Source organism: Clarias gariepinus, chromosome 2, assembly GCF_024256425.1.
Source record: "Clarias gariepinus isolate MV-2021 ecotype Netherlands chromosome 2, CGAR_prim_01v2, whole genome shotgun sequence".
Taxonomy (NCBI): domain Eukaryota; kingdom Metazoa; phylum Chordata; class Actinopteri; order Siluriformes; family Clariidae; genus Clarias; species Clarias gariepinus.
Window position 1 is genome coordinate 30,636,841 of NC_071101.1, and position 13,133 is coordinate 30,649,973.

General features: G+C 34.3%; 1 protein-coding gene across 2 annotated transcripts; it reads left to right on the plus strand.

Moving 5' to 3' along the window:
• The first annotated feature begins 1,200 nt into the window (after positions 1-1,200).
• Positions 1,201-8,099, plus strand: tph1a (tryptophan hydroxylase 1 (tryptophan 5-monooxygenase) a). Of its 2 annotated transcripts, none has more exons than XM_053489642.1 (11): positions 1,201-1,379; positions 2,972-3,109; positions 3,317-3,500; positions 3,835-3,935; positions 4,151-4,218; positions 5,078-5,274; positions 5,370-5,505; positions 6,049-6,175; positions 6,309-6,404; positions 6,562-6,695; positions 7,012-8,099. In XM_053489642.1, exons 1-11 carry the CDS (start codon positions 1,284-1,286, stop codon positions 7,184-7,186), a joined length of 1,452 nt encoding a protein of 483 aa, XP_053345617.1. In that variant the 5' UTR covers positions 1,201-1,283; the 3' UTR covers positions 7,187-8,099. The 2 variants fall into 2 exon arrangements, with proteins under 2 accessions (XP_053345617.1, XP_053345609.1); XM_053489634.1 differs by lacking the exon at positions 1,201-1,379 and adding an exon at positions 2,525-2,665.
• Positions 8,100-13,133: the final 5,034 nt, after the last annotated feature.

Sequence of the window (13,133 nt, forward strand, 5' to 3'; positions counted from 1 at the left end):
GCTGGATCATATGGGTCAATAACACAGTAAGTTCAGGTTATAGAAGTACTGTAATATTGAGTTGGGCTGAGATGTTGTTTGGTATTAAAATCACAGTAAGGGAAACTGAGTATTGATATTAGTATCACTAATATTATTAGTGGTATTAATAATTTAGAAAATTCTTATCTCTTCCTTTCAACTTTCAAATGTACAGTTGAATTAACCAGTCTCATGATGAAAAACGTTCTTAAGACACGGAGATGCATGGACATGTTTAATATAGATTAAAAATTACAGAAAAATATAAAAGGCATTAGAGGGTTACACAATAAAATCACCTGTACTGATTTATTAGTATTCTCACTCACTCATTCATTGTCTATACTGCTTTATCCTGTATCCAGGGTCGTGGATGGCCTGAAGCCTAGGAGACATACAGTAGGGCATGAGGCGAGGTACACCCTGGATGGGGTGATAATCCTTTGCAGGACAAAATTGTAAATTTTAATGTGTAAATGGATGGAGTTTAATAAAATTTAAAGTATATTTTGAATTAATATTTCTGGCCCCATTTCACCATGTACACCATCAGAGCTTTTAAAAGCCAGTTTACAGCTCATAATATATAAGCATGGCCTAAGAAAGTTCTCCTTATAATGGTTGAAGATAGTGTGAAGGGGCATTGTGATTGTGTTCGTGCGCATGACAAAAGTCATACAATCCCTCTGGACTGGAGGACAGGTTTCCAGAGTTTTTTTTTTTTTTTTGTATAGAGCAGAACACACATTTAGATAAAGGTGTTGTTTGTGGAGCCACAATGAATGCATTCAGTAATCAGAGAGGATGTGAGACTTTTGAGTCTTAATCTTTATTTATTTTATAAAGCATTTTGTCTATAACATGGGCTTTTGACCTTCGTGACTTGGAGATTGTGTTTGTTTCTCCTTCATGTGACTCATTACACCGTCGGTGACGAAGTTCCCAGCGTTTACACGACGCATTTTGCGTCTAAAAAAGAAAATCATTAAAATTTCATTTTAAAAAGGGCGTGGGTCTTGTGGCCCATGACGTAATGAGCGCTGCTGTTTTTCCATTCGCTGCATAAGTGTGTGTGTGTGTGTGTGTGTGTGTGTGTGTGTGGGGGGGGGGGGGGGGGGGGGGATTATCATCCACCATCGTGTCCCTCCTCACGGGCGTCCATAAGTAGCATCGCGCACTCCTCCACTGCATCACTCCATCCTGCAGAATAAGCGACTGTCCCACGGGTCCGAATAAAAAGCGCGCGTCCAAACCACCTGACAATGTACTCCAGCAAAAGCGAAGGGCCACGCAGGGGAAGGTCCTTTGACTCAATGAACATCGGCTTGTGTTTGGATGAAAAGCAGCTTAATAATGAGGTGAGACCCCGCAGTCCAACTCGGGTTTGGTAGTTGGGATTCGGTTGTTGTAACAGCGCAATCTGTACGAGAAAGTTACCACAGGAAAGTTGCACAGACTATTACTATTAGGACTGTAAACTTTTTAACAGTACCTCTAGGATTTATTTCACGTGTGCACAGGTGTGTGAGGTCGACGTATCACCCAGACATGAGCTTTAATAAAGTCGTTAAGCCGAGCCAGTGAGGCGAGACTGCGTCAGGCGTTTAGAAGGTCATGAGCGCGAGGCAGTGCGAGTTCAGCAGTGGAGGCGGTGATGCCTCATCAGATTTCACTCGAGATTTAGCTCTAGTTTGTGGGATTAGTCATTAGGCTGTATCATATTGCAGGATGAGACCCTGTTAAAGCTGTGGATCATATAATAATAATAATAATAATAATAATAATAATAATAATAATAATAAAGGAGAAGCAACTGTTGATTAAGGCCACTGCTCATATTCTGCGCATCTCTAGTTTCACATTCAAGAGGACTATAACTTGCACTTTAAAACTACTGCTGACACTTACATCACTTCATCACTTCATTCGTTCCACTCATAGTGCTGCAGTCATACCTACATGCCACTATTACTATAGATTCTGCACATCCTGTTTAATTCGTACGTTTAATTTATACATTTATTATTTTTCCTTTTTATTATTTTCTTTTGCAACATATTGTAAATATTTTTGCATTGAAGATTCAAGATTCATCTTTCTGTCTTTTCACGCTACCCTTCCTTTATTTTTATTTAGTTTAGGAAAAATCGTATGAGCATTTCACTGCATATAACCCTGTGTATGGTCGTGTACTGTACTGTATGTGACAAATAAATTGTAAATTTGATTTAGTTCTTATTCAAAATCGCGGGATTGGTAGTGCTTCCAAATGTCTACCGCTTAGAGTTTTTTTTTTTCTTAATAAAAACAGCATGCGGGTGTTTTACGCCCATTTTACTTCATATACCAAGAGGATAATGTTTTACTCTTTCCAGTAAATGTTGGCAAAGCGCATGCGTAAATGAAATGCGCGCAAGAGCAGTGATGAATTGCAAGACAATCCGCGTTAAGATTAAGGTAAAGCGGAGTTATTAATAGGATTCTTCGCACTCTAAATGGGATTGGGGTAAGGATACATGTGCTGGTTAAAATGAGCCTCATGCTCTCAGTGCCGGTTAAAGTGAACATCATGCTCTCAGCACTGCAAGCGGGACAGCGCGCGCACAGGCGGCTACTACAGCTCGCGCTCACGCGCACTACAGCGGTCAGTACCTGAGCTGTGTCTCTGAAATGCGTGTTTCAGCTTATCTATATATATATAGTAAAATATTTTACGTGACATTGTTTTTAGACAAACAGTGAGAGGGAGAAAAGTGCTTGTGTCCACACTTATCAGACAATGTAATTAAATGCTCTTTAGAAGCCTCTTTCACTTAATCCATACCCATTTAATCCACATCCTTAATGTGGTGTTTTAAATCAGCTATAATCGTTCTATTTATTTTTATGTTCGGAGTCACAGACTCTATTCATACTGACAGATTTTTTTTTCTTTTTGCGTCTTTTCCAGATGAACAAATCAACCTTTCCTATAATCGATGAGAACAAAGATAACAAGGGCTTGTCTGGAGAAAAGGGTCGTGCGGCAATAGTATTCACACTGAAGAATGAAGTTGGGGGGCTTGTCAAAGCATTAAAACTGTTCCAGGTAATCATACTGTATTTCGTTGGTGGATTTAATAGTTAGTTAGCTACAAAAAAACGCATCTAGCATCCGTAAGGCCATTTAAATAATATTTTCCTAATAAACCAACTTCATCATGTTAAAGCCATTTTCAAGTTTATTGTGAAACCTTGATTTAAAAAAAAATATCTGGAAGTTTGTGCATTCTTGAATCTTGAATTCTGTCAACAGGAAAAGCACGTGAATCTTGTGCACATCGAATCCCGAAAGTCCAGGAGAAGCAACTCAGAGTTTGAGATCTTGGTGGACTGCGACAGTGACCACGAGCAGCTTAGTGACATCATTCAACTGCTGCGTAAACACGTCAACGTGCTCGATCTGGACGAGTCTGACAACCGACTACCGGAAGAGAGCGGTACAAACTGGAAATCATGTTTACATGACTACTTTTTATGCATTTAAAAAAAAAAAACTATTTCTGCAACCATTTTGCATACTTTTAGGTCTACAGCATGTGTATATTAATGAATATATGACCAATAGTTATGAAGACCAATCCAGGACAACTACTTAGACACTAGTCACTTTTTTCAATTTAAATTAATCTTAACATTTTCTCTAGGATGCAAATGGTGTATAAGCTGACCTTAAATAATCAATATAAAAAATTTTTACAAATTATTTTATTTTAATTCCTACACTGTTGGGTACATGTAGATTAAAATTTAAATTATGCTTTCCTTTAACAGAAATGTCAAATGTACCCTGGTTTCCCAGGAAGATTTCAGATCTGGATAACTGTGCCAACCGTGTATTGATGTATGGATCAGATCTGGATGCAGATCACCCGGTAACCATTATTAATTATCAGACAAGGCAGCATGATTTAATTAAAGATAACATTTAAATAGATATGCTGTACATTTTAGCTACTGTTTTTGTATGTATTTTAAATCCCATGTTGCTGTTATATCAAAAACTACCCCCCCCCTAAAAAAAAAAATTCTACATGTTTGATAGATACAGTAAGATTGTTTATCTCTTACTATTGTTTTTGTTTTGTAGGGATTTAAGGACAATGTGTACCGCAAAAGGAGAAAATACTTTGCAGATCTGGCAATGAGTTACAAGTAGTAAGTGTCTTGATTAATTATTTTAGATATTTTATTTAATATCATTAATATGAAAAAATTTATAGATTTTATTTACAATAGATACTGTATAAGATAGGTAGGCGGCACGGTGGTGTAGTGGTTAGCACTGTTGCCATGCACCTCCAGGGTCCAGACTCGATTCCTTTCTCTGTGTGCATAGAGTTTGCATGTTGCATGTGGGTTTCCTCTGGGTACTCCGGTTTCCTCCCACATTAACCTAACCAGCAAGATATGCAGGTTGGGTCAATTGACGTTCCCAAATTGCCCGTAGTGTGTGAATGAGTGTGTGTATGTGTGTGTGCCCTGCGATGGATTGGCACCCTGTCCAGGGTGTACCATGCCCTGTGCCCTAAGTCTCCTGGGATAGGCTTCAGGTCCCCACGACCCTGAATACAGGATAAAGCAGTATAGAAGATAAATAAGTGAGTAAGATAAGATAGGTAACATGTAAAACGCAACAAAATAAGTTATATAAAGATAGTCAATGAGTGGTGCAAGTGTAACAGACTCTGAAGTATATTAATCCTTACTAAGTAATCATTTTCTCATGTGGTTACTTTTATGTACAAGTCAAGACATTTAGTTATACATAAATATTAGACATAACACCATCACCAGTTGTAATTATTCCTATCACTCCTCCTATACTACAGCAAATTGTCAAGGATGACCTTTTTTCTATCTATGAATCTGTAATCAGAGCTCCTGATTTAAAATAATTTATAACCAGCACTGACTGACCAATCAATTCAATAATTTAATAAGCAGTGGTGTACAATATTAAAAATAGATATTATATATATTACACTATACTTTGCCCTGTTTTTTCATTTACCAGTGGTGACTCCATTCCCCGAATTGAGTATACAGAGGAGGAGGTAAAGACATGGAGGGTCGTGTTCCGAGAGCTCAATAACCTCTACCCTACTCATGCTTGTCGTGAATATCTGAAAAATTTACCTCTTCTCACCAAGCACTGTGATTATCGTGAGGACAACATCCCACAGCTGGAGGACATCTCACGCTTTCTAAAAGGTAAGCTACAGGTCATTACACTCTAAATGTTTTATAGTGTATTTATAGACATAAAAAATATTGACTGAAAAACTGTATTGACTGCATTATTTCAGAGCGTACAGGGTTTACCATAAGACCTGTGGCAGGATACCTTTCACCAAGAGATTTTCTGGCAGGATTGGCTTTCCGTGTGTTTCACTGCACACAGTATATCCGGCACAGTTCAGACCCTCTCTACACACCAGAACCGTGAGTACACATAGCATCATTTAATAACTCAGAATGTAAATAAAGCCCATGAAAGCAGTAAAATGAAATTTAAATATAAGGCACGGTTTATTGACCTTGCAAACCAGAAATCAGGCTTATTTATTGTCTACTTACAAACACGTAATTAAAGAATAAACAAACAATCAAAATATAGGATACTAAGACTACTTGGTTAGGAAACCTAATTATAAACTAGACACAGTACAGGCAAAAATGAGGGGGTTATTGTACAAGGTTTCTAAAGCCAAGTGATGAGAATCTCTGCGCAGTTGAGGCAAGCACATAATTTTATATATATATATATATATATATATATATATATATATATATATATTAAAGAGGAAAATACTGAGGTCCTATCATGCCCCAGCTATCTAGGCAACCAAATGTTTCTATACTATTTCTGCTGGTAAAAAAAAAATTGTGCACCAAAAGTAAAGAAAGTCAGCATAACATTGAGGAAGTAAAAATAAAGTCGAAACGTGTTGGGTTTATACCACCACTAAAGGTATTGTTTTTCAGGGATACGTGTCATGAACTTCTGGGTCATGTGCCGCTTTTGGCTGAGCCCAGCTTTGCACAGTTCAGTCAGGAGATTGGACTTGCATCACTTGGAGTATCTGATGAGGAAGTTCAGAAGCTAGCCACTGTAAGTACAGAGTTTAGGTATGAATACTTAAGGATCATTATGTATTTGTTTTGCATGTAAATCCTTCAAATGTTAGTATAGTAGAATAACATGCCTACAAATTAATGTTTAAGAAAGTTATATTGTCTTGCAGTGTTACTTCTTTACTGTGGAGTTTGGGCTATGTAAGCAGGAGGGGAAGCTGAGAGCATATGGTGCAGGCCTGCTGTCCTCCATAAGTGAGCTAAAGGTAAGATTTGACTTTTTTGCCTTCTCGTCACACACTGCATAAATATGTTTTTCAAACATAAAAAAAAACTTTTTTGCATTGACAAGTCCTCTTTTTAGATACCTGCACATTAATATGATATTACAGTATCTATGTAATCAAAATATTTCTCTCCCAGCATGCTCTTTCAGGGGACGCCTGCATCATGCCTTTTGATCCCAAAGTCACATGCAAACAGGAGTGCATTATAACCACCTTTCAGGACGTCTATTTTATGTCAGAAAGCTTTGAGGAGGCCAAAGTCAAAATGAGGTATGCATGAGAAGAAGACTAAAAATAAGCTTTGACACAGAGCACAGTAACAAATATACTCAGTATATTTAAATGCATCGAGTAGATGCTATTAGAAGTTTACTTTGTATATATTTTATTTTGTTGTATATTTTAAAGTATCATGTACTAGATACTGTACATTTGACTATATTCAAGATCTTTTTAGTTGATATAAATTGTTATTTGCGGTGAATCGTTTATTATTGGATTTGATGTTATTGAATTATATGTAAATGTTTTTTGCATCTAGTTTTGGTACTCCTATCTTAAATGTAGTTATTCCTCAATCTTTCAGGGAGTTTGCAAAGACAATCAAACGACCTTTTACAGTGCGTTATAACCCATATACACAGAGCGTGGATGTGCTGAAGGATACAACCAGCATCAACTGTGTGGTGGAAGAGCTGAGACATGAGCTGGACATTGTTGGAGACGCCCTGAACAGACTAAATAAAGAATCAAAAATTTGAATAATTGTTTCCATTTAAATGCATATTTTACTTTACGTACAAATTGTCTGTCAAATCCACAAAATTATTCAGCATTATTATGATATTTCCAAGGCAATTGTAAATTCATTGAGTTCTTATCTATTTATAAAATAAATTATATATACAATGTATGTTTAACTATACATTGTCAAAATTTCAAAAGGCAAATCTCATGATTTTTAAACATCTGCAAAAGTGCTGCATTTTTAAAAGTTCTTTTTACAATTTTCTCTTTACATATGTCAAAAGATACATTTATGGTGGCTCAGGTCAGATTAATGTGGTTGTAATTTCAGCCTTTTGGTAAAAGTCATTGAAATCACTGTGTTGTAAGCTACTGTACCTTTGTGTAATGATATAACCTACTGCTTATTATGAGTGGCACTGTTATTCTTATCATTTTGAATGTTTATTAAACCAAACAGTCTATTTAATTATTAGCTTTTAAATAAAAGTATACAAATTCAGAACTGCAATTCAATGTTATATTCTATATATCTTGTAGCTTAATTCTCTCTCTCTCTCTCTCTCTCTCTCTCTCTTATTGGGGAAATGAAAAGCACATTTAAGTTTTGTGAACTTAATTGAACTTAATTATATAATATAATCATGTGTCTATATACAATCTACTGTATCTTGTTGATTTGTCATGTCTGATGTCTTGTATACTGATACAGTCTGAGCTTGAATTTATTTCAAATGATTATTGTTTGTGTAAAAATCTCAGTGGTTATTTAAGGAAAAGTTTCACATGTGAGTGTCAATAATGCTTAGCTACCAAATAAATAATGTAAGGCAGAAATCCTGCAATACACTACAGGTTTTAAACTGCTTGATAAATGTGAATTTAGTCATGAAAGTCACTAAATAAAATTCCTTATTTTTATAAAAATGCAAATTGTGAGGTTTTTTTTTTGCCTGTTATAGCATGTATCTTATATTTTTTATTATGAAATTATGTTTAACCAAATATAAGATTATTTCCCCTTTTTCATAGATTTTAAGTTTTTTTTGACAGATTTCAATAATAATACACATACTGTTTTGGTATTAGGTAGTTTAATTTGATGTTTGACTGCATTGTATAAAATTCCAAAGCATTTGGCAACAGGCAAAATAAAATCACAGATTTTCTAAATTTATAAGCTTGCTCCAATGGTTTTGGCATCTCAACGCCATTGTGAGGTGTTGCTAAATAAATACCTTTTTTTAAGGTCTTCTTTATGTAAATTATATTAGATCATCTCATGTGAGTTTAAAATTAATATGATTGGTTGTCGCCATGCCACATGGAGATACATATGTGGAAATGCATTTTCACATATTAACTGTTATAGGATCAACATGTGATGTTAAGTGATGTTCCCTTCCTTTTGGATCAGATTTGTTCACTAGTATCTGTGCATGCTCCTTTTTCTGGATTTTAGATGTGAAATGACATTTGAACAATTTGAGGCTCATACAGCATGCAAGCCATGTAATGATAGATTACAGTACAGTAAATACTGTAAGCTCTTGACCACACCTCACCCATATGTTGCCTTTCTATGTCTAGTTGAAATGTTATTATCTATGGTGGTGTCTACTGCTATGTGTCTGCTGCTTTTGCACAGACCATCTGTCGTGGAATAATGAGGACAATGACCCCACCATCATTTGATACTGATGCTGTAATACAGCACATTTGAGTAGGACTAGTGACACGGCTTAGAATAGTGACTTACCTAGACCTTGACTAAGGAACTGGAACTGGGCTTAGCATGGGCTTTGGACTAGCAATAACTATGGCCAGGGCTTGGACATAAAGGCGGGCCTGGGCATAGACATAAGTTAACATAGGCACTGGGTCAGGATTTGAAAAGCCAGGCTGGGATTTTGAAAGAGAATTCTCAAAGAAAGTGAGACATGTAGTCCTCAAAGTCTGGCAATGGAGCAAGCCAGATGTCAACAAAGTTGGGATGTATATCAAGCACAACATTCTTGAAGACAGGCGGTGGAGCAAGCAAAACATCGGAAAAAAGCTGGTGGCACTGCAGTTACTATGATCTCAAAGCCAGTTGGCAGTAAAAGCAAGATGGTTTGAAGCCAGCCATTAAGCCAGGAGAACATGTTCATCACCAGAGGGCATGCCTGCGATTGGGTGGTATGATGCCTGGCCTTGTTAAGATTGTGGGCACAGCAGGGCATGATTCACACATAGCTCAGCATTATTCACGACATCAAGCAGTGTTTTAAGGTTTTTTCTCTACTACATTTTAACTTCAGTTTTTTCACTAACTAATTTTCAGTAATTCAGGTGTAGCAGGTATGATCCTGGTATATTGTAGATGGGTCGAAATTACCTAATTCTGGGCCAAAAAGAAATCTAAGCTATTTGCTTTTTTTTTTTTTTCTTTTTACAAAAAATGTGGTATAAAATTACCCAACAGCAATGTGAAAAACTGATGAGCATGCCAAAACACATGTAAGCTGTAATTGCCAATCAGAGTTCCACCAAATTCTGAGCCAAAGCATTGACCCAATTTGTTGACAAATAATTTGTATTTTGTTTCATTTGAGTTATTAAATCTCTGCAAATACTGCATGATCTTAGGTTATTTTGATGTGTTGAGATGTCATTTACTTTAAATATACGTTCATTCATACATGAATTTGGGAGAAATATTGTGAGCAGTTCACAAGAAATTGTACAAAATTGTGCATCTCATCAATACATTCACTTGTGAGGAAAAAATAAAACATAAGAAACTGGTTATTTTTTTCCAGAGCTGTGTTTTTATCATATGTACTGTATGGTAGTAAACTAAATTCCACAGTCATTTAGACATTTATTTGAATATAACATTGAATTGCAGTTCTGAATTTGTATACTTAAAAAAGAGTACAATTGTAAAAGGAAAATTTATGTGATGTTCATCAAGTCATTGTACAATTTCACAAGTTTGGCACTTTTTTTGTTATTAACATTTTAGTGTTAATAAAAAGTGTAGTAATTATGTATTTGACATCACAGAGAAAATTATATAATTTTGGGGACGTTGATGAAAATTGACACTTATGAATGTGATATTTTCCCAATAGAATAAATACATTTCCTATATATTCAATGTTATATTTACATATGAGAAAAGTAACAAAATATATCACATAAGGTAAAATCAAAATGTGCATTGGATTTCGAAGAAAAGAACTTAGATAAATCAATCCAAATTGTTTTAACAAGGGGACATTCAAAAAACAAATGAACTGACAGCACAAAAACTTTTTATTTTATTTTATTTTTTATTACAGGTATATATAACTTCGACATTACAGTATAATAATGGATGACATTATACTTTCAAAAACATTGGAAAAATAAACATTAAACTATAAATAAATTAACTATTAATAAAAGTAAAGTAAAAAAAATAAATTAATAAATAAAAAAATATATAAAATAATACAAACTGCATGTATAAACTAAAAAAGTACAATTGTAAAAGGAAAATTTATGTGATGTTCATCAAGTCATTGTACAATTTCACAAGTTTGGCACTTTTTTTGTTATTAACATTTTTAAGTGTAGTCATTATGTATTTGATATCACAGAGAAAATTATATAATTTTGGGGACGTTGAAGAAAATTTACACTTATGAATGTGATATTTTCCCAATAGAATAAATACATTTCCTATATATTCAATGTTATATTTACAATGAGAAAAGTAACAAAATATATCACATAACGTAAAATCAAAATGTGCATTAGATTTCGAAGAAAAAAACTTAGATAAATCAATCCAAAAAGTTTTAACAAGGGGACATTCAAAAAACAAATGAACTGTGGATTCAATACTGACATTACAAAAATTACAAATTAAATTAATATTACCAAATTTGGATGTATTCTCATTTGTGGGGTATATATTATGCAAAATCTATAAATGCACTTCTTTTACTTTATTAGGGATACAAATTTTATATGGTAATAGCCATGCTTTTTTTCAATTAATCTTGTCAATTAAAGAGTTCCAAACAAATTTTCCCCTGGGAGTAATTCTTTTCCTTGACTGAAACACATTTCTTATAATTTTATTGCTACACTTTGGGTCATAAATACATTTCTCATTCACCAAAAAATTTGGCTCTCTTTTTACAATCACTTGAAATGATAAATGACATTTCATTAAGTGAACAAGACTATTAGGTATAGCTTTAACAATTGTAAGAAATTCCTTATGAACAACAGGGAAATTATATTTAAACATAAATTCAGAATAGGAATGAAATTTCCCTTGAGGATCTAGCATGTCACAAAGATAATCAATACCTTTTTCATGCCAATTCTTAAGAAAGATCGACTTGTTCTTTAATAAAATGCATTCATTGTTCCATAGCTTCTCTTTATGCGGGGAGAAATTGTGAACAAAACAAAGTTTCCATGCCAAAAGTGCCTGTTCATGAAATTTAGAGAGTTTTATGGGGAGTTTAGATGGAGAGAATTTACACGATAACAAAAATTTAAGACCTCCCACTTTTTTATAAATATTGTGTGGAATAAAGTACCAAATAGAATCGGGTGCATTGACACACTTTTTAACCCAGTTTACCTTGAAAGTGTAATTTATGTCAAAGAAATCAATCATATCAAAGCCTCCATCAGCTTTCTTACCACAAAGAACATGTTTCTTCAAATGTTGATGTTTGTTTTTCCAAAAAAAATTAAACAGTAGATTATTAATTTGTTTACAAGTGTTATCATGTACAAATAATGAGAAAGATGGGTATATAAAATGAGACAGACCTTCTGCCTTTATTAAAAGAACTCTACCAAGGAAAGACAAATCTCTTTGAAGCCAATTGTTAAATATTAGTTTTGCATTTTTAATTTTAGGAAGAAAGTTAATTTCTTGCCTAAGAGAGATTTTCTTGGAAATGTAGATGCCGAGATATTTCACGTTATCTTTAATTGGTATATTATTCACGGATGTTTCAAGGTTATCAAATAAACAAAGAATTTCACATTTAGGAATATTTAATTTTAAACCAGAAGCCTCTGAGAAGGTGTTAATAATTTTAAGAACTTTTGCAATCTGGATTGTGTTTTCTAAAAACAGGGTTGTGTCGTCCGCAAGTTGTGAAATTCTAATCTCACGATCAAAAATGGTCAACCCTTTAATATCAGGACTATTTCGAATATTCAAAGAAAGTAGTTCCACAACTAATAAGAACAGAAAGGGGGAGATTCCACAACCCTGCCTGACTCCTCTGTTAATAGGGAATCTATTAGAAGTTTCAAATCGTAAGAGAACTGAACTGTTAATGTCCTTATTTATCATTTTAACCATTTTTATAAATTTTTCACCAAATCCAAATAACTCTAGAGTAGAAAATAAAAATTTGTGTTCGATGGTATCAAATGCTTTGTAAAAATCTAAGAACAAAATGATTGCATCAGAGGTAATATAATTTGAATAATCTATGAGATCCAAAATTAGTCTGATATTACAGCTTATATATCGTTTAGGCATGAAACCAGTTTGAGTTTCATTAATTATGTCAGATAAGCCTGTTTTTAACCTTTTTGTGAGAGCTAGTGATACAATTTTATAATCTAAATTTAGTAGAGTGATTGGCCTCCAGTTGTCAAGGGAGAGAAGGTCTTTGCCTGGTTTTGGTATCAAGTTAATAAGGCCTTGTTTCATGGTAGTACATAATTCCTCATTAATTATGCATTCATTGTACATTCTAAGTAATGGCCTCTTTATAGATTCCCAGAAGTATGCATAGAATTCGAGAGTTAGGCCATCTGTGCCTGGGGATTTACCCTTCTTCATAGACTGCATTGCACTGGTCAGTTCGTCTAAAGAAAGGTCATTTTCACAAACCACCTTAAACTCATTTGAAATTACTGGAGTGAATGATTTGATTTTTTGTATAATGT